This window comes from Salvelinus alpinus, chromosome 1 (assembly GCF_045679555.1).
Source record: "Salvelinus alpinus chromosome 1, SLU_Salpinus.1, whole genome shotgun sequence".
In the NCBI taxonomy this organism is placed as follows: domain Eukaryota; kingdom Metazoa; phylum Chordata; class Actinopteri; order Salmoniformes; family Salmonidae; genus Salvelinus; species Salvelinus alpinus.
The window spans coordinates 44,946,421-44,968,929 of record NC_092086.1 but is presented as its reverse complement, the minus strand read 5'-3'; the positions used below and the strand labels follow the sequence as shown (position 1 = coordinate 44,968,929).

At 45.9% G+C, this 22,509-nt stretch overlaps 1 protein-coding gene across 3 annotated transcripts in view; it reads right to left on the bottom strand.

The window, feature by feature from the left end:
- Positions 1-4,959: 4,959 nt before the first annotated feature.
- LOC139577338 (noelin-2-like) overlaps positions 4,960-22,509 on the bottom strand; it is a 69,616-nt gene continuing 52,066 nt past the window's right edge. For all 3 annotated transcript variants that reach the window (XM_071404395.1, XM_071404377.1, XM_071404386.1), the window contains 5 exons: positions 19,232-19,381; positions 12,226-12,381; positions 10,545-10,764; positions 8,803-8,909; positions 4,960-6,188 (listed from right to left, as the gene is read on the bottom strand). In XM_071404395.1, coding sequence (XP_071260496.1) covers positions 5,514-6,188; positions 8,803-8,909; positions 10,545-10,764; positions 12,226-12,381; positions 19,232-19,381 — 1,308 coding nt within the window. In that variant the 3' untranslated portion in view covers positions 4,960-5,513. The remainder of the gene's footprint in view (positions 6,189-8,802; positions 8,910-10,544; positions 10,765-12,225; positions 12,382-19,231; positions 19,382-22,509) is intronic.

The following is a 22,509-nucleotide window of genomic DNA, read 5'->3' as shown; positions in this document are numbered from 1 at the left end:
CTACCCTAGCTACATGTCCACACCCCGGTTCAACCCAAACTCTAACCCTATCCCTACCCTAGCTTCATGTCTGCACCCCGGTTCAACCCTAACTCTAACCCTAACTCTAACCCTAACCCTATCCCTACCCTAGCTACATGTCCGCACCCCGATTCAGCCCTAACTCTAACCCTATCCCTACCCTAGCTTCATGTCCACACCCCGGTTCAACCCTAACTCTAACCCTATCCCTACCCTAGCTTCATGTCCACACCCCGGTTCAACCCTAACTCTAACCCTAACTCTAACCCTAACCCTATCCCTACCCTAGCTTCATGTCCACACCCCGGTTCAGCCCTAACTCTAACCCTATCCCTACCCTAGCTACATGTCCACACCCCGGTTCAACCCTAACTCTAACCCTATCCCTACCCTAGCTTCATGTCCGCACCCCGGTTCAACCCTAACTCTAACCCTACCCCTACCCTAGCTTCATGTCCGCACCCCGGTTCAACCCTAACTCTAACCCTATCCCTACCCTAGCTACATGTCCGCAGCCCGGTTCAACCCTAACTCTAACCCTAACCCTACCCTAGCTTCATGTCCGCACCCCGGTTCAACCCTAACTCTAATCCTATCCCTACCCTAGCTTCATGTCCGCACCCCGGTTCAACCCTAACTCTAACCCTATCCCTACCCTAGCTACATGTCCACACCCCGGTTCAACCCAAACTCTAACCCTATCCCTACCCTAGCTTCATGTCTGCAACCCGGTTCAACCCTAACTCTAACCCTAACTCTAACCCTAACCCTATCCCTACCCTAGCTTCATGTCCACACCCCGGTTCAACCCTAACTCTAACCCTATCCCTACCCTAGCTTCATGTCCGCACCCCGGTTCAGCCCTAACTCTAACCCTATCCCTACCCTAGCTTCATGTCCACACCCCGGTTCAACCCTAACTCTAACCCTATCCCTACCCTAGCTTCATGTCCGCACCCCGGTTCAACCCTAACTCTAACCCTATCCCTACCCTAGCTACATGTCCACACCCCGGTTCAACCCAAACTCTAACCCTATCCCTACCCTAGCTTCATGTCTGCACCCCGGTTCAACCCTAACTCTAACCCTAACTCTAACCCTAACCCTATCCCTACCCTAGCTACATGTCCGCACCCCGGTTCAACCCTAACTCTAACCCTATCCCTACCCTAGCTTCATGTCCACACCCCGGTTCAACCCTAACTCTAACCCTATCCCTACCCTAGCTACATGTCCACACCCCGGTTCAACCCTAACTCTAACCCTATCCCTACCCTAGCTTCATGTCCGCACCCCGGTTCAACCCTAACCCTATCCCTACCCTAGCTACATTTCTGCACCCCGGTTCAACCCTAACTCTAACCCTATCCCTACCCTAGCTACATGTCCGCACCCCGGTTCAACCCTAACTCTAACCCTATCTCTACCCTAGCTACATGTCCGCACCCCGGTTCAACCCTAACTCTAACCCTATCCTAGCTACATGTCCGCACCCCGGTTCAACCCTAACTCTAACCCTATCCTAGCTACATGTCCGCACCCCGGTTCAACCCTAACTCTAACCCTATCCTAGCTACATGTCCGCACCCCGGTTCAACCCTAACTCTAACCCTACCCTAGCTATATGTCCGCACCCCGGTTCAACCCTAACTCTAACCCTACTTATTAAGGGCTCTATTCAATCCGTATCCCGAAAGTTCCGCGTTACACCATTATTACATTTTAAAGGCAATGTTCCTGCATTAGCGGAGACTGCATTCACGGTGAACACGGCATATGTCTGCTCACTCGGAAATAACCTTCACATTTATATTGCGTCATCTGTTATGCTTCCGTGATACAGACTGAATAGAGCCCTTCATCCTTTTCGTGTCTTGAGGCTTGTCAGGCCACATCTTCTTTTTCTACCCTAACCCTAAGATTAGCCCTGACCCCAGCTGCTTCCTTCCGCGGTGCGGCCGAGCCCTCTGCCCTGTCCACTAACCTACAGCAGTGTAAATACAGAGGGAGATTGGGGGAGCAGGAGTCCACGTGGCCCCACCCCCATCAGCTACATTTCATGTTAAATCTTCACTGCCTCAATGAAGTGTGCCATGTCATAACATCTCAAGTGTAAAACCAAATTATCCATGGCTGTGCCCCAGAATATTGCCACAGCTTTACTGCCCTTCACAAATCCTAGCCTAATTAGACTCCAGAGCTGGGAGGATCGATGGCTGCTCCAAAACGCTATTAAACACAGCAGTTAAAGGAGAGGGTCTCTCAGGAGACATCTTTCTTTTCTCCATCTCTCTCTCTCTTCTGTACCTCTACCTCCACAGTCCCTCCCCACTTCAGAGAGAGAGAGAGAGCTCATCCAGAGTGATTAAGATACTGTAGGACCCTCTTAAGAGAAGGAATATGGCTGCAGAGTAACTGTGTTGTGTTTATGTGTACCTCCCTCCTGCTGCCTGCCGTCGGTTCAGTATAGCAGGGAGGATATAACTGATGGTTTAATTGGCCGGTTATAAAGCAGCTGTCGGAGCTTGCATACAGCGCTGTAAGTCTTCATTTAACAGCAGGGCATCTTTGCTGTTCCAGCCTCGGCTCTGGCTGCAGACGAACAACACGGCAGCTTTATATGTATAATAGACTTTTTCTTATTCTGCCCCTCCACGAGACGGATGCATGATTAATATGGTGGTGGGGTGGGAGTGGGCTCTCACAACTCTCAGGGACCAGAGTGTTTCTCTCTCTGTCTTCTCCCCATTCAGCTCAGCCCCTCTCCTCTCCATCACACTGTCTGCCACTATTATATGAGTCAATCAGAGCGAGTGCATGCAGAGCAGAGCAGACATGCATACTTATAGGCAGCTAGGCTAAGCTCTGAGTGAATGAACTCTTACTATGCCACTCCATGGCTCAAACTTCTCTTCCTGGATTGCATAAACGCTAGGATCCAATCAATCGCAGATAGTGGATTTTTCAGGATACCACGTTGAGAAGTGTGAAGTGTTTGATTTGCACAGCAGCATGTCCTGGATAGAGGGAGTTGACACTTGTAGAGATTGTCAGTCTGGTTGTGTGCTCTGGATGACTTTGATGAGTTGAACGCTATGGACTGGCGGTTTGTAAATCATGCGTCATCTCCCTCCATCCAGGACATGTTGCTATGCAGATCAAACACATTTCTGGAAATCCACTATCTGAAATTGACTGAATCCTTGCCTGACGCTTCCAATGGACAGAGACATGTAATGGACCAAAATCCTCTAATTGAAGCAGAAGTTTGTTAATAAAGCCTGATAACGGTGAAATAATATATGTTAGAATTTCCTTTGGGTGGATATGATTGTTTAGGAGGATGTAAGATAGAAATGATCATGTTAGGGTTTTGGAAATACATGTGTCACAGGAGGCTGTTGAGGGGAGGACGGCTCATAGTAACGGCTGGAATGGAGTAAATGGAACGGTATCAAACACATGGAAAGGTTTATTACCATTCCAATATTCCGTTCCAGCCATTACTATGAGCCCGTCCTCCCCAATTAAGGTGCCACCAACCTCCTGTGGTGTGTGTTAATATAGCTCTACTGTATGAGTGTGTGTATGCATATTTAAAATGGGCAACTGTTTAGATCCCAAACTCATTTCACGCACGATTATTTCCTCCGTTTCATCACAGCTGTACGTGTCCTTCCTCTCCACTCAACTCAAATGGATGAACAATTAGACCTCGTCATGAAACACGGCCTCTCTTAGTGGACTGTCCGTCAATGGCACCCTATTGCCTATAAAGTACACTACTTTGGACCAGAGCTCTATGGGGTGCACTTTTATAGGGAACAGTGTGCCATTTCAAGCGCAGCTGGGAGTAACCATACCGTAATAAAAGCTTTTTTCTTTCTTTACATGAATTATTCTAAGAGACCAGTACTCTGTGGGAGATTCGGCCTGTGTTATCCTCCATGCTGAATTAGATTGATTTGTGTCTACGTGAAGTCTCAAAGGAAAGCTATTGAGACATGTCCTTGTTTTGTGTTCATCATCTGAGTTTTCGTATTGTCCTGCATTCCCACACGTCCTTCTGCTAGTGAAATGTCAGCCTTGCTCTGTCTGTGAACTCATCAGGGTCCGGGACAGCATGAAGACTGACCGATAGAAAGGTCACCTCCAGAGAATCAGATCACCATGGTAACCCAGGGCTACCCCTCACCACCTCATCCTCCCGTTTTATTCTCCTGGGTCTCTTCTAAAAAAAGATCTGATCTCGTCTCAACCTGTATAAATGAATAAAATGAAAGGAAAATTGTCTCTATCCAAACTCCTCTGCCTTTCAGAGATAAACCTGAAATGCCAAAGGGGTTTTTAGATTATTTTGTTTGGTAGTTTTGTTTTATGTGTCATTGAATAAACAGGAACACAGTGAAAAGGTCACTGTTTATGCAGGTGGTGTCATACTGAGTGTGCACTCTGTTTGTCTATTGTAGTGCAGCGGGGGCTGGTGAAGAGCTATGCACTTTTAAAGAGATGGAGAGAGCCAAACGCAAACAGCAACAGTTGGCGTCAGTGTTGCCTGGGGGCTCAGTTCTCTGCCTCAATGCTAATGTTGTCACATTTATCGTTACCATTTTCATGTCTCTCTCTCGCTCCCACACTCTCCAATCCCTTCACACCTCTATCCTTTTCATCCATACTGTTTATGACCACTTGTTCTTTCACAGGCAGATCACCTTGGAAACAACACCATTGTGGCTGTAGCTCAAACGTTGAGGTCTTCAGGTAGTGAGAGCTCAAGATGGACATGTTATTTGGAGTGTTGTTTCTTCTGTCCCGTTAGGAGGATTATTGAAGGAAATGGAGCTTTCATAATGAAAATCAAACCAAAAAAAAGCTATTTCAGAGAATAATGGTGGACGTACTCTCCTCAAGAGGCGGGAGCCACAATAAAGGACAAAGTTTTAAATGGTAAAGGTTGATATTTATTTCTCATCACAAATAAAAAGAACCATGCTTACTCATCACAGAAAAGAAAATCAGAAAGTCTCGCCCAGTCTATATATATTTACTGACCTTGCTGTCGGAGTGGATTTTTTTCTGAATGAATAACAGCAGTCTATGAAGAAGATTGAAATGCTTTAAAAAAGTCCAAGCCTCCTTCCGTCCATCTGTCTGCCTGCCCATCCCCCCCCCCCCCCCCTCCATAACAGCATTATAGTTTTGTTGTGTGTTCGGTCTGACTCTGCCTCTGTGTTAGCCTGATCCCAGATCTGTGCTATCTTTCCAACACATATGGTCAATGTCACACTAGGAGTTGTCAAGACAGCACAACAGACCCGAGACCAGGCTAGCTCTGGGTGTCTCTGGAGGCTTGTGAACGCAGGACGGCTCATAGAAATGACTGGAATGGAATCAATGGAATGCTTGTTTGATATCATTCCATTCATTCCATTCCGACCATTACAATAGGCCCGTCCTCCGATGTAAAGTGACACCAGACACCCCTGGTGTCTCTAGTCCCCAGCGGTCTTAATGACCTGGAACAGAGTGACGTTGTAGAGCACCTGGTGTCCATTGTTCCAGGTGTACAGCACCCTCTCTCTGGGGTTATAGTCCATCATGGAGATGTGGGAGTACTGGTTATGGAAGGGGATGTCTGTGTACTCGTAGCTAGAGGAGTTGGTGTAGTAGGCGAAGTAGATCTTAGCCCCGGCCAGGTGGGAGTTGGTGACGTACAGCGTGCTACAGATCATGAAAGACTCTCCGGCGCTGCGCTTGGGGAACCCTGTGTCCCACGTCTGCAGCACCTCCAGGCTCTGTGGCTCCAGGCGGCTGATGACGATGTTGCCTGCGTTTGGGATGGTGGTGTAGACGGCCCACAGGCCGTTCTCGTCTGCCATCAGGTCGATGTCTGAGGAGCCTCCCCAGGAGTAGGGGAAGGTGTTGTTGTAGCCGGCCCCACTGAGACTGCGCTGCACCAGAACACTGCGGGACCTGAAGTGGTACTTGATGATGATGTTGCTCTGGTACTTGTTGTAGTACAGGGAGCCGTTGTAGACCACGTGGCCGGTCCCCGCCCAGGGGTGGGGCAGCAGGTGCTGAACGAAGTTCTGGCCTTTCATGAAGTCGTTTAGGGTGCGGTACTCCAGGACACGACGACCTTTAAAGTAGCCGTCCATGGACCACACCTAGAGAGAGAGAGTGAGAGCGTGAGAGAGAGTAAGTGAGTGTGAGAGAGAGTAAGTGAGTGTGAGTGTGAGAGAGAAAGTAAACAGTGATAATGTCGTGCTCCATTACATCAGAGGAGTCTGATCTTCAGGTGTGGTTCAGTATGGTCTTTCTTCCTGGATAACCTGCCTACGGTGGTGCCCTGAGCTAAGTGTGTGTGTGTTCATACGAGCGTGTGTAGGTGTGTGCACATGTACGCGTGAGTGTGTTTGTGTGGTGTACGTGCAGTGCGTACAGTGCTATTGATCTCCTGTGTGTGTGTGTGTGTGTGTGTGTGTGTGTGTGTGTGTGTGTGTGTGTGTGTGTGTGTGTGTGTGTGTGTGTGGACATGTTTAACTATTCAGTAGTCCTCACAAGAATAGTAAACAAACAAAAATTTGACCAACTAGGGACATTTTTTCGGTCCCCACAAGGTCAAATGTTATTTCTAGGAGGTTTAGGGTTAAGTTTAGAATTTAGTGTTAGGCTTAGAATTACGTTAAAGGTTAGGGTTAGGAGCTAGGGTTAGGGGCTAGGGTTAGTTTTAGGGTTAGGAGCTAGGGTTAGTTATTAGGGTTAGGAGCTAGGGTTAGTTTTAGGATTAGGAGCTAGGGTTAGTTTTAGGGTTAAGGAGCTAGGGTTAGGTTTTTGGGTTAAGGAGCTAGGGTTAGGTTTTTGGGTTAAGGTTAGGATTAAGGTTAGGGAAGGGTAAGAGTACGGTCAGGGTTAGGGAAAACAGGATTCTGAATGGGACTGAATTGTGTGTCCCCACAAGGTTAGCTGTACAAGACTGTGTGTGTGTGTGGGAGTGAAGAAGTTGTCTGTATTCTCTGCTCTGCAGTCCGCCCAGCCAGCCACACTGCTCTCTGCTCTCTGCCCTTTTCCAGTCCACACTTACAGAAAATCAATCCTGTTAGCGTCTCTTTCCCTCTTTTCTCTCTCTACTGAGAATGACTGGATCAGGACATTGACAGATCTGCTCCCTCCATGACCCAATCGCCACTCATCCCCTGGCCTCTCCAGTATTAATTGATTCAATTAAACCACAGTCAGCTCACATATGTACTTTTTGCTCTTAATGTATCAGGCAAGGATTTAGGTCCTATCCACTAGTTTTCAGACTGATCCCCAGAGGGAGGGAGGACAGGAGCCGGGGTGGTGCTGGAATAGCAGCTGAATTATGGAGGAGGGAAGATTATGGAGCATTAAGTATTATTTCCCGTTTTCACTGTTAAACGAGTCCCTAGAGCATGGAGGCGCTTTGCTTGAGCCCTAGTTGGGACACGCACAGGCAGACAGGCATGTCTGAGAGAGAGGTTTTTTGTCATGTAGCATTTGGGAGGCAGTATGGAGCAAATTACATTTCACTCTCAGGAGCCAATGACATTTCGGCTCCAAAATGTGATCACAGTGATAGATATGGGTGTTAATGTGATACTCCTTGGATGTATGTGGGCTATAGGATCAGTGACCGATATGAATTCTAACGTGATGTCAGTGAGCAACGTGATCATTAAACACAGTAGTCTGCATGGGGGAGACAAGGACCTACAACACATCTATTTAGTCTGGGACATGATGACAGTGTTAAGATGAGAAAGGCCATCTTAATTTTTCCCCCACTGAACGAAACATCTATCATCTCCTCCCCTCATCTCTCTCTTCCCTCATTTCTTCTACCCTCCATTCCTCTCCCCCTCCACATATCCCCTTCTCTCCCTCTCCTCTTCCCTTCTACCATCCCGCCCCTCTCCTCTTCCCTTCCTATACCCCCTGTCCTCCCTCTCCTCTTCCCCTGTATCTCATCTCCTCTCCTCTCTCCTCTCCACACCAGAGGGTCTTGTTAACGTGCAACCACATGTCATCTCCAATTAGGAAAACCCATTACTATATCATCTATGTCCAAGCTCACGTCCTTGTCTCAGTCTCTGCTGCTCGGCTGGCAGTCACACTGCTGGTAATTACCCAGGGGATTGGAGAAACTTCTGCTTAAACAACTCGTTCATTTCTTCCCCCACGACAGAATGATTCATCAGCAGGCGTACTGTGGCTGTGACGGGATGGGACAGGAGTGAGGGAGGGAGGGAGGGAGAGAGAGAGGAGGGAGGGCTGACATCCATCAGTGACTCAGCTCTCAGTGACTCAGGAGTCTGACAGACTGTAGGCAAAATAGTATGTCACCAAAGTAGCATTACAGCATACAACCCCCCTGTGAGGGTCCTGTGGAGCTGTAGTCTAAGCCATGTGATACACTCTGTTTTGGGGGTCAGGGGTCAGTGTGTGTGTGCGTGGTTTGGTTTATACTATCCTTCTGGTGACCAGAAGACCTCACAAGGATAGTAAAACAAGGACAATTCTGAGTGGGGACATTTTGCCAGTCCCCAGAAGGAAAAGGGCTTTTTTAGGTTTAAGGATTAGGTTTAGGGTTATAATTAGTGTTAGGTTTAGTTATAGAGTTTGGGTTGGGGGTTAAGGTAAGGGTTAAGGTTCGGTTAAGGGTTGGGGTTAGGAGTTAGAGTAAATAGGAATTTGATCCCCACAAGGGTAGTAAAACCAACGTGTGTGTTCGTGCATGCGTTCATGTGGAAAACGTACCCGGTTGTCTGAACTAGGGATCATGGTGTCAGTCATCCAGGAGCCGAATCTTGACCCTGACGCACGGATGGTGATGGGGTTACTGACGCCGGTCAATTTCCCACAGCCTGCGATACGCACACACACCCACACACACCCACACACACAGAATATCGTGAAATATTAAACAGCTAAAGGAAACATTTCAGCTGCAATCCCTTTTTCTGTTAAATCATCAGTTTAGCTCCACATATTACATGAGAATGATCATTTATCTGGGCATCTCTAGGTCATTACTGGATCATTTATCTGGGCATCTCTAGGTCATTACTGGATCATTTATCCGGGCATCTCTAGGTCATTACTGGTTCATTTATCCGGGCATCTCTAGGTCATTACTGGATCATTTATCCAGGCATCTCTAGGTCATTACTGGATCATTTATCCAGGCATCTCTAGGTCATTACTGGATCATTTATCTGGGCATCTTTAGGTCATTACTGGATCATTTATCCGGGCATCTCTAGGTCATTACTGGATCATTTATCCAGGCATCTCTAGGTCATTACTGGATCATTTATCCAGGCATCTCTAGGTCATTACTGGATCATTTATCCAGGCATCTCTAGGTCATTACTGGATCATTTATCCAGGCATCTCTAGGCCATTACTGGATCATTTATCCAGGCATCTCTAGGTCATTACTGGATCATTTATCCGGGCATCTCTAGGTCATTACTGGATCATTTTTCTGGGCATCTCTAGGTCATTACTGGATCATTTATCCGGGCATCTCTAGGTCATTACTGGATCATTTATCCAGGCATCTCTAGGTCATTACTGGATAATTTATCCGGGCATCTCTAGGTCATTACTGGATAATTTATCCGGGCATCTCTAGGCCATTACTGGATCATTTATCCAGGCATCTCTAGGTCATTACTGGATCATTTATCCAGGCATCTCTAGGTCATTACTGGATCATTTATCCGGGCATCTCTAGGTCATTACTGGATCATTTATCCGGGCATCTCTAGGCCATTACTGGATCATTTATCCGGGCATCTCTAGGCCATTACTGGATCATTTATCCAGGCATCTCTAGGCCATTACTGGATCATTTATCCAGGCATCTCTAGGCCATTACTGGATCATTTATCCGGGCATCTCTAGGTCATTACTGGATCATTTATCCAGGCATCTCTAGGCCATTACTGGATCATTTATCCGGGCATCTCTAGGCCATTACTGGATCATTTATCCAGCTTAACACTGAACCTGCATCACTAGAATGTTGACCATTAATAGCCTGCGTCTCAGCTACTGTAGCTACATTTCACATTACTCTTAGTGATAGTACTCTGGTGGAAAGGTGGCATCCTATGAACTCTGGTTTTTACAAGTGTTTTCAGAGAGCACTGCTTGACTATTCATTGAGAAAAACAGTAAGTCCTTTATTCTAAATCCAACAGCATCTCAGGTTGTGAACAAATACATTTAGTATGATAATATTCCAAATGATCTGTATTAGGTTTTTCTTACATTGCCTAGTCAATGTGAATAGCCCTCACATTATTATGTACACAAAGACTACCTCTAACCAGTCATAGTAGAGTAGTCCATGACAAGCCAGATGACATTCAATGCTGTTGGGATGTCAGCATCTTTCTATAAGTATAATGTCATCCTGGATCTTCACCTTTATGGATATTTATGGATCTCCACAGACACCACCCCCCCCCTCCACCCTCCACTCTCCTCACCCAGTTTCTGCATGCAGGAGTGGAGCCTGGTCTCCAGCAGCAGGACCCTGTGTCTCAGCTCCTCGTAGTCGTAGGCTCCCATCTCCTCCTGGATGGCCATGAGCACCAGCGACAGGTTCCTCACCTCCTCCCTCACCCGGCTGATCTGACGGGCGTCCGTCTTGTACTGCTCCAACACCGGCAGTAGGGGGAGCAGCTGGGTCACCTTGTCCTTCAACTCCTGCGGGTTGGATGGAGAGAGGGAGAGAGGGGTGACAAAGAGGAAGATTAGATTCAGAAAGAGGAAAAACAGTAGGAAGAGGAGTGAGAGAGAGGAGCCACACACATAGCAAACAGAAGGGCAGATGTGTGTGTGTGTGATGGTAACTGACTGCATTCCAATGTCAGAACTAGTTGCCGTTCTCATGACAAATCCCCAAATGTGTTTTCATGCACACTGTTGATCCTGGACTCTATTGTTTCATTCTCCAATGCATTCTTCCTCATCCGGGGACCTAGGTCATCTATCCTATCCTAGCCTCAGCTCCACATCTATGACTGATCTGCTGTCAGGGAGGTGGTGGGGCTGATTTCTCATAGGCCAGTGGTGTATTGATGAAGGGGCAGCAGGAGAGGAAAGGTAGCCTGAGGTAGCCTGCTAAGGTACATCAATGCAGTCCTGTGCTGTGAGGCTGTTAGGAGCAGCAGGCACATCAATAAAACTAGTCCACCACATAGGGGGCTGTTTTCTCCTGGTTAAGGTTTATCGTAAATCTGGTGACGGAGCAGCTCTCAGCCCCACAGCGCCACATTATAAATCTCATTTCCCCCCGTTCGCCCCGCAAAAATTCCCTCTCGTTAATCTCCCGTGCCCTCGGCGACGTTGAGCGCCACACATTCGTCAGGCTGTCTCACAGAAAGTCAAATGCAGCTTTTAGACTTACGCGGTTCTTCTGGACCCATTGGATTGTGAATGAGTATTTATTCACATTTGGAAAGCTATTTGAATTTGCATGACTTGGCATATGCTAGTGATATTAAGATATATTGATGAATGGGGGGGGGGGGGGGGGGTTCGTAAACATTGCAGTGACTTTAATAATAAAACGTGTTGAGAGAGAAACACCACAGGGCCAATCCCCAGGCCCATCCCTGTTGCCGTGCAGAGTCCCAGCAGTAAATCAAGTTTACGCATTAAGAATTTATCAGAGCATCTTTTAATCAAACCATTATACGGTCCATCTAATATCCGCAGAGTGTAAGAAACACGTGAAAAGGACCAGCTGACAGCAAGACAGAAACACTGTCTGATAATGGAGCCTGAGATTCCGCTTGTAGGAAGATAAGGAATAGATAAATGTGAATATATATGGCTGTTAACTGAGAGAGAGAGACACTTGCGCTTGGTCGTGGGGTTTTAATAATGCAGGAGAGATTGTGCTCAAATTGCCTCCTGTACATGACTCAATTACACTGAAATAGCAGATGAAGATAAGCTATGTGAGTGTTAGTGTGTCTTTATGTGTTGTGATGTAGAGGAAGCTGTAGTAAGTATACGTTATAAAGCCTGTGCTAGAGTCCAGGATGTTCCTATAGAAAGTTCTTATCAGAAAGTTCACATACATAGTTTAGAAATATGCTTCACGTAGAAACCTGTGTGATTGATTTTCAGTACAGATGAATGGACACATGCACGCGTTACCTGTAAGCTCTTGGGGTTGAGGCTTCGGGGGTTGTCTGAGGCAGTCTTCAGCTTGACGTCTACAGCCTTCATCAGGCTCTCTGTGTTCCTCACATACTGAAGGTCCCTGTTGGTCCGCAGGTCCAGCAACTCCATGGACTGGGTGATGTTCTGGACCTGTCAGTCAAACACACACATGCTGTTAGACGCACAAACAGACAGATAGATACAGAAGCCCCGTTTATACCTGGTTCTAACTTGAGTCCTTTGTCCGGATCTTGTCCAAATTCTGATTGTGTCCACATTTTTTGACGGGTGTAGACACTCAAAAGACACAGATCATCCTGCCCAACTCCAGAGGTAGTCAGACACACATTGTGACTGGATATCTTACTAGTGTAGACAGATCTGTACACAGAAACCATTTAAGTCGTCATTATTCCTCCCTCTAAAATCACTGAGGTGGCACCATTGACTGACTACATCAATATGTGTCTTACAATAAATAAATGTTATTTTGAAGGAATAGCTGTGAAATCATTTGCATAAATGAAGGGACCAGGAACTCTTGTGACAATTCAGACGGATAACAGACACATTATAATACCATGTGTAGATACTGATTGTGCCCACATGTCCAGAAATGTATGTAGACAAGATCAGGACGGACCCAAGTTGGCACCATGTATAAACGGGGCTCGAGTCAGACACACAGACTCACAGACAGACACGCAGTCAGACACACACAAAGTGACATGTTTATTCAGTGGCCTGTGTTTTCCTTTTTATTAAAATGAGTGTGCTGTGCCGTACTCCCAACAGCACTTTGCCTTCACTTCCTCTTATCAGAAGTTAGTTGTGTCTTCCTCCTCTCACCACCAGCTGTCCAGCCCACCCACTGGAACCACCCACTCACTATACACTCTGCTACTGCTCTATTCCACCCACACACTACACCCACACACATAGTGGCCAGGGTTCAACTGGCCAAACCTTATGTAACTAATTAACAGAATACTTACCTCATGCTAATCGCATTAGCCTACGTTAGCTCAACCGTCCCGTGGAAGGGACACGGATCCCGAAGAAGTTTTAACAGAATGAAATATTCATTTGTGTATTCATTTATGTACATGAATAATTATAGAGTTTGTAGTTCATTCAATGTGTGTATTAAAGTATGTACTGTACATGAATTACACTATATACAAAAGTATGATTAGTGGATTCGGTTATTTCAGTCACACCTGAGCACAGAGCCATGCAATCTCCATAGACAAACATTGGCAGTGGAATGGCCTTACTGAAGAGCTCAGTGACATGGCACCGTCATAGGATGCCACCTTTTCAACAAGTCAGCTCGTCAAATTTCTGTCCTGCTAGCGCTGCCCCGGTCAACTGTAAGTGCTGTTATTGTGAAGTGGAAACGTCTAGGAGAGTAAAAATTATCTTTCCTCGGTTGCAACACTCACTACCGAGTTCCAAACTGCCTCTGGGAGCAACATCAGCACAAGAACTGTTCGTCAGGGGGCTTCATGAAATGGGTTTCCATGGCCGAGCAGCCCCACACAAGCCTAAGATCACCTGTTCTCTGGAGTGATGAATCACGCTTCACCATCAGGCAGTCCGACGGACAAATCTGGGTTTGGCGGATGCCAGGCGAATGCTACCTGCCCCAATGCATACCACCAACTGTAACATTTGGTGGAGGAGGGATAATGATCTGGGGCTTTTTTTCATGGTAGCGTTTCATGGTAGCTAGGCCCCTTGGTTCCAGTGAAGGGAAATCTTAATGCTAGAACATACAATGACATTCTAGAATCTAGACGATTTTGTGCTTCCAACATTGTGGCAACAGTTTGGGGAAGACCCTTTCCTGTTTCAGCATGACAATGCCCCCGTGCATAAAGCGAGGTTCATAAAGAAACGGTTTGTCGAGATCGGTGTGGAAGAACTTGACTGGCCTGCACAGAGCCCTGACCTCAACCCCCTCGAACACCATTGGGATGAATTGGAATGCCGACTGCGAGTCAGGCCTAATCGCCCAACATCAGTGCCCGACCTCACTAATGCTCTTGTGGTTGAATGGAAGCAAGTCCCTGCAACAATGTTCCAACATCCATTGGAAAGCCTTCCCATAATGGCGGAGGCTGTTATAGCAGCAAAAGGGAGACCAACTCCATTTTAATGCCCATGATTTTGGAATGAGATATTCGATGAGCAGGTGTTCACATACTTTTGGTCATGTAGTGTGTTATGAAGCCTCCGGTTGTGTGTGACTGTCTGTAGGCACACTGTGTCCTGGCAGGTGTGACAGACAGGTATCTCCATCCCCAGAGAGGCCTTGAGGTAACACAACATTAGCTAACGCTAACCACAGACTGCTAGCTAGTTCCATATACCTTCTCCTGGCTGGTTTAGATACATATTCTAGTCCAATCTGCTTCTGCTGTCTGGCGGTCCAGCACAGTGAGTCATGCTGCTCCATATCTCTTCCTTATCACATTGAGGGAGGTGATAAAAGCTGTTTAAATGTCTGTCTGTCTGTCACCTGCGAACACCATGACTCGGGCTGGGCCTAGGGCTCGCGATAATTGACAGTTAATTAACATAAGTGTTTAACGTCTCCAGGAATCTACACATACAAGCTGCATACATGCCTGATGCGCGCCTTTGGAACATAAAAGTCTAATAAATACAATGAATCTACACCATCACAATAAATCCATTCTTATTTTAGTCAGGTCTAAAGAAACATGATATGAAGAAAATGTATTTCAGAAGAACTGAAAATGAGTTGGCCTACTGTATGTTATCTTGCTGTGCGCCCATGACACAGGCTAGTTCATTTAGCAGACAAGATATGCTTATAAGTCGTATGTCATTATTTTATATTATATGATTTTATAGTATGAAGAATATAATTGAACTTAGCTGAATAAAATAGAAAGGATATTTTTCCCATCCAGGAGAGAGTGGGCATATGAAGTGGCTGTTGAGCGTAAAAATTATAATTTGCTACAGTAGATTTATATGCTTGATTTAGAGTTATTTGGCAACTTTAGTTGTGAATGATACAAACCTTAGAATGTCTTAAATCAAAACAAATATGGGCTGCATGATGCGACTACAGGCTATTGATGATTTGAGAAAGTTGCAAAAAGAACTTAAGCTTTGTTCTTTGCCTCAGGCTGCACGCTCTGTTCTCTCATCACATTTTCATTCTCCTCTTTTTAGTGGCAACCATCAAAACTCTGCTTTCACACAGGATTGCATATAGAAGGAATGAAGGAGAAAGAGGAGGAGATGGAGACGCACCGTGGTGAGATATTCTCTAGCTAAAAAGTAATGTCAGCCTATTAATTGTGAAAATATAAAAAATGCCCTCTTACTAGGCTATTCAAAATCAAATCAAATTCACTATAATTGTAGGCTAACTCTGGAAGCCACCCTGCACAATCAATTAACCAATAGCATCGCCTAGGCCTATACGTTCTCTCCCAGATTAATGGATAGACATTTTGGAGCGTAACATAAGGTAACCAAACCATCCAGTATGCATAATACTACAGTCCAAACTCAAAGACGATTATTAGAATTTTGTGAATTTTGGAGTATAGCGGCACAATCGTTAATTTAATTCCGTTTTTTTTTTGGGGGGGGGGGGGGGGGCTTGGGCTCATATATAGGCCTATGGTATTCACAAGCTCTAATAGTATGGTCCTTTTGAATGAATCAACACCTTAGAATGTCCATTTTGATGTGTTAGGCTTTGAAACAACATCCACAATGAGCATGTTTTCCACTCAGTTTCAACCTGCTGTTGAACTTCTTTCTTCAAACTGATCATCACAGTGAGGTGAGTTTTAAAAGCATGACACTGTTTTGATGATTAGTGTTGGATGTGATTTTTGACTGCATTTGCATTGCTGTCAGAGTGGTTAGACTCTAACCGTTAGAGGGACAATAGAGCCCTGAGTACCAGGTCATTAGGACCTGATGGTCGTTAGAGCCCTGAGTACCAGGTCATTAGGACCTGATGGTCGTTAGAGCCCTGAATACCAGGTCATTAGGACCGGATGGTCGTTAGAGCCCTGAATACCAGGTCATTAGGACCCGATGGTCGTTAGAGCCCTGAATACCAGGTCATTAGGACCCGATGGTCGTTAGAGCCCTGAGTACCAGGTCATTAGGACCCGATGGTTGTTAGAGCCCTGAGAACCAGGTCATTAGGACCCGATGGTCGTTAGAGCCCTGAGTACCAGGTCATTAGGACCCGATGGTCATTAGAGCCCTGAGTACCAGGTCATTAGGACCCGATGGTCATTAGAGCCCTGAGTACCAGGTCATTAGGACCTAATGGTCAAGTTAGTGAGTTGGGTACTATTAGGGGGTAGACCAGCTTTTTTATTGCAGATAGATTGTGGCTTCCATAAATGTAATTGTTTGCATCATTTCCAATCCCCCATATATTTTCTTTGTAAATATATACAGTACCAGTCAAAAGTTTGGACACACCTACTCATTCAAGGCTTTTTCGTTATTTTTACTATTTTCTACATTGTTGAATAATAGTGAAGACATCAAAACTATGAAATAACACATATGGAATCATGCTGTAACCAAAAAAGTGATAAACAAATGAAAACATTTTTGATTTTAGATTCTTTAAAGTAGCCACTTGACAGATGACAGTTTTGCACACTCTTGGCATTCTCTCAACCAGCATCACCAGGAATGCTTTTCCAGCAGTCTTGAAGGAGTTCCCATACAGTTGAAGTCGGAAGTTTACATACACCTTAGCCTATTTGAATAACATTGACACCCAAAGCACCTTAAAATGAATGTGTAACAATACTTATCAGAAGTCATGTTGCTTGTTGCTGTTTGCCATCATGTTTCTGTCATCATTTAGAGTTAATGTACTGTATCTTGTTTAATGTTTACCACATGCATTAGTGGTGAGCTTTGGCAGCATGCATTAAAATTCAGAGAGAGCGAGAGCGAGAGCAAGATCATTCTAATCTGATCGTCTTTCTCTCCACTTTCGATGGGCTTGTGTCCTAATTGCATTGCTCTTCTCTCTCTCATTCCAATTGACTTTGACTGTCGGTGTGGTGGTAATATGATCACCGCAACAGCCCTAACCATGACCATGGGTATGGAATTTGTACACCTTTACAAATGATGCTAGATATTATATCATTTTACAATCTCTGGATAGAATTGAACTTTGTACGGTACATTGTTAGCATATCCTTGGCTGTCTGAGGTGAGGATCAGGTCTAGTGCGTTTTAAAAGAGGATGTTATATCGGATGACAGAGTGGCTCCATTCAGCCCACCTCCTCCTCCTCCGCTAGGCTCTATGGTATGCTGGGTGGGCGGCTCAGAGACAGAACCACTGATCCCAGGTGTCCTCATTAGTCTGGCCTTTATTAGACCGGAGTGGTAGTCCTTCACAGCTGCTGTCTTACAAGCTCACACACACCATGCCCACAAACACATTTGTGCATTCGTCAAAAAAGTGTGTGTGTGTGTGGGCACAAATGTGTGTGTGTGTGTGTCAGTCAAAAACCTGAGCGGAGGAGACACACAGCGTGAACGGAAGGGGAAAAGATTGCTATCAGTGTGAATGAGATCAGAGAATGCAGGTGTCTCATTGATACACTGAGGCTTCCACAGCCCATTCAGCATCTATATTTACCTCAGCTCTCCTCTCAGCACCCTATCAATGTCGGCCTTCCTATATCTCTCTCTCTCTCACTCCCTCCGCCTCTATCTTTTTACCACCCACAGACTCCCCTCACCAATCCTAACTCAATACAGTCTCCTGCCAGGCTCCAGTGGTCTAGTATGTACAGTAGAGCTGGAGATGTGTCTATGAGAAGTTAGAGCAGAGTGCCCTGCTGGGGAAAAAGGCCTGGACAAGAGTCTCGGCAAGCCAAATTATTAGCCACAACACAACCGCTGAAACCTCTGGAAGGAGGTGGAGAGTTGGGGTTAGATATACATGCCGACTGACGCGCTCTCGGCATCTCTCTCTCTCTCATAATACCCTACCTAACCACTAGGCTCTTCTCTAGACCTGAAAGGATCGGTTAGGTTACACCTTGTGATTCACCTTGGCTTCTGATTTGCTGGGGTGGCTTAAACCTATGCAATAATTTCAGACTTACAGGAGAGTCTATGGAGTTTGGAATTCAGCGTCCCTCTCCCCAAACCTGGGTGTGTGTGTATGTGCATGTATGTGTGTGGGGTGCAGAGAGTGGTTGGAGATTGCATTTGCATATTCAGTGCTCTGAGGCCGCTGCCAAGCTATTCCAGCATCTCTCTACATGTTTGAGGATATGTGTTCCACACACAGCTTTGTTAGAGGCAGGCACAAAAACAGATGTGTGTGAATGAGTGCATGAATGAGGCATTTTTTGGAGGCATTCTATTTCATATGGCTGCTGTGCTGTAGTGTATGAGTGTAGAGAGATGGTGTAGAGAGTGTATGAGTGTAGAGAGCTGGTGTGTTTGACTGTTTATTTAAACTGACATTGTGTGTGAACAGTTCGAGTGCAGCAGTAGGCTGGCTGCTCCATTTACTGATCTGGTTTATATTCTTTTTCCTCACTGCTTTTTCTTGACTTTGTTTTTCAGCCTAATGGATCCAATTGGAACAATGCTACAAGGTGAAGGCTCAATGAATCCAATCTTCATGGGTACCTTTTTTTCTAAAGCTACTGCAATCGTTTTGACTAACGAACTAAGTATTCTGACACACAATGTTTGCATGCCTGACTGATCAAATCTCAGTGGGATAGAGTGAGTGTGACTGTCATAGTGTGACTGTCATAATGGGACTGTCATAATGGGACTGTCATAATGGGACTGTTCATTGCTAAGAGTCTAATTGGTTTACTACAGAAGAGGCCAGGGTGTGGATTCGTTTCTATGCCTGCGTTGTGTGTGTGCGTGTGTGATTGAACCAGACGTGGGAAACAAAATGTGTGAGTGTGTGTGTTGTTGATGGCTGTTACCTTCTCCATGAGCTGTCGGAGCTGCCGACTGCGTGGGTCTCGGTTACACATGTTCTGGGCCGGGGCCACCACTGTACAGATACACTTCCCATCTGCATCCTGAGCTGAACTGTAGATCTGCCAGCCCTCCTCTGGGCTAGGATAGATAGCCTGCACGGAGCCAGAGAGAGAGGGGGGTGAGTTAGTGATAGAAAGAGAGAGGGGGAGAGCGAGAGGGGGAGAGAGGGAGAATGGAATAGAGAGAGATACCGTAAAGAAAAGTAAGAAGGCGAAAGAAAGGAGAGGATGTAGAGAGAGAACAAAATAAGGGGGGGGGGGGGGAGAGCGGGGCTTACAAAGTAGAGAAAGGGAAGGAGGGATCAAAGGACTGTGTGAGAGGAGAGCTTCTAATAAGTTTGGACACAGAGAGGAAATAGAGCTGTATTGGGATCGATAGCGCTGCTCTTTACCAGAGCACCATGGGAGGGGCTGAAAGGATGGATGTCTCTCTTAATAATCCAATCAGGAGAAGTAGTGTACACACACACTCAAGCATTGACATACTGTACAGAAACACACACTCAAGCATTGACATACTGTACAGAAACACACACACGCCTGTAAGAGACACGTACACACACGCAAACATGGCTTTAGTACAACACACACGCATATGGACACAAACCCCCACACAGAATACAAAGTCAATTGTAATGAGAGAGAGAAGAGCAATGCAATTAAGGACACAAGCCCATCGAAAGTGGAGAGAAAGACGATCATTTTAGAATGGTTTGGGGGACAGACAGGAGGACTGTGTTTGGAGTATAAAGTAGCAGCCACCCTGGGAGCCAATGTGTGTTTTTTTCTCTCTCTCTGAATTTTAATGCATGCTGCCGAAGCTCACCACTAATGAATGTGGTAAACATTAAACAAGATACAGTACATTAACTCTAAATGATGACAGAAACATGATGGCAAACAGCATCAAGCAACATGACTTCTGATAAGTATTGTTACACATTCATTTTTCAAGGTGCTTTGGGTGTCAATGTTATTCAAATAGGCAGTAATATCTTTATGTCACAGTGGCCTGTCTAGCCGGTTACTGTGCGCAATATTCCTGTCTGTACTCTTTATTATTCCACCTTTACATCATCGAGTTTCCTGCAGCTCAAATGCTCTATTCTCTAGTCTGAGGCTAATCTCTCTCTCTCCGTCTCTCTCCGTCTCTCTCCGTCTCTCTCCGTCTCTCTCCGTCCCTCTCCCTCTCTCTCCCCCTCCATCTCTCTCCCCCTCCATCTCTCTCCCTCCCTCTCTCTCTCCCTCTCTCTCTCTCCTCTCTCTCCCCCTCTCTCTCCCCCTCTCTCTCCCTCCCTCTCTCTTTTCCCTTCCCTTCTCTCTGTCGGCTGCCTAAATGAGAATTAGGGTGGAGTATGTGTGTGTCTGATCAGTCTGAGACACAGAGAGGAGAGCGGATGGGATGTTGGGATCGGGCACGGATGTTGGGTGATTAGTCCTGGCTCGCAGTCGCCGTTCCAATTCCTCCCAAAGGTGTTCGATGGGGTTGAGGTCAGGGTTCTGTGCAGGCAAGTCAAGTTTCTCCACACTGATCTCAACAAATAATTTCTGTATGGAGCTCGCTTTGAGCACAGCGGACTTGTCATGCTGAAACAGGAAAGAGCCTTCCCAAACTGCTGCCACAAAGTTGGAAGCACAGAATCGTCTAGAATGTCATTGTATGCTGTAGCGTTAATATTTCCCTTCACTGGAACTTTGAGGCCTAGCCCGAATCATGAAAAACAGACCCAGACCATTATTCCTCCTCCACCAAACTTTACTTGGCACTATGCATTGGGGCAAGTAGCGTTCTTCTGGCATTCGCCAAATCCAGATTCGTCTGTCGGACTGCCAGATGGTGAAGCGTGATTCATCACTCCAGAGAACGCGTTTCCACTGCTCCAGAGTCCAGTGACGGCAAGTTTTATACCACTCCAGCTGACGCTTGGTATTGCGCATGGTGATCTTAGGCTTGTGTGCTGCTGCTCGGCCAAGGAAACCCATTTCAGGAAGCTCCCGAACAAACAGTTATTGTGCTGACGTTGCTTCCAGAGGCAGTTTGGAACTCAGTAGTGAGTGTTGAAACCGAGGACAGACGATTTTTACCCGCTTCAGCACTCGGCGGTCCCTTTCTGTGAGCTTGTGTGGCCTACCACTTCGCAGCTGAGCCGTTTTTTCTCCTAGATGTTTCAACTTCACAATAACAGCACTTGACCGGGGCAGCTCTAGCAGGGCAGAAATTTGATGAACTGACTTGTTGGAAAGGTGGAATCCTATGAAGGTGCCACATTGAAAGTCACTGAGCTCTTCAGTAAGGCCATTCTACTGCCAATGTTTGAATATGGAGATTGCATGGCTGTGTGTTCGATTTCATACACCTGTCAGCAACGGGTGTGGTTGAAATAGCCGAAACCACGAATTTGAAGGGGTGTCCACATACTGACTACACCGGCCACTAGAGTGCATCCTCCATCATGCGCATGTTGATTTTGTCCATCCACATCTTACAAAATCATGTTTCTTTACTCCGACTATTAACACTAGAAAAGCTGGGCATCTAGCAATCCCGTTCTGAGCCAATACATTCTAACATATAATAAGTACATTTCATTTATGCTATTGCAAAAAATGATCACAATTATGCCCTTTGAGTTTTTTGTTAGTTATCTGTGATTAATATCTCCTCGTTCATCGTTCAAATACCCACGTGGGGTTGGATGCTCCTGAACACCAATGAGTAGAATGGAGAGGCTGGACATTAAGTGTCTCAATTAGAACCAAGATCTAGTTTAGCGCTTGGCTACACAGACAATACGCACGTTCACGGGCCCGAGTGGTGTGGCTGAAATGACTGAATAACATGTTTGTGTACATTTATTTTGCACCACTTGCACACGCAACGTGGACGGTGTGGTTTAGATGTTACTGATCCGTTCCTATTTTCAGTATTCCTCTGCCTAAATGTCAGATCAATTACAGGGCTGGGAATTGCCCGGGGACTCGCGAAACGATATTAATCACGATACTTAGGTGCCGATACGATATATATTGTGATTCTCACGATTCTGTATGTGTTGCAATTTGATGCTGTGATTTGATTGTGTTTCGATGTTCCAAACATATTGCTCACCATGTGTCTTCTACAGAGGGACAAGAGAGAGCCATGAGAAAACGAGTTTTGATCAGTCACGGAAATAAAATGGCTGAAAACAAATTGGCTCCCTATTTAAAAAGATGGAGAA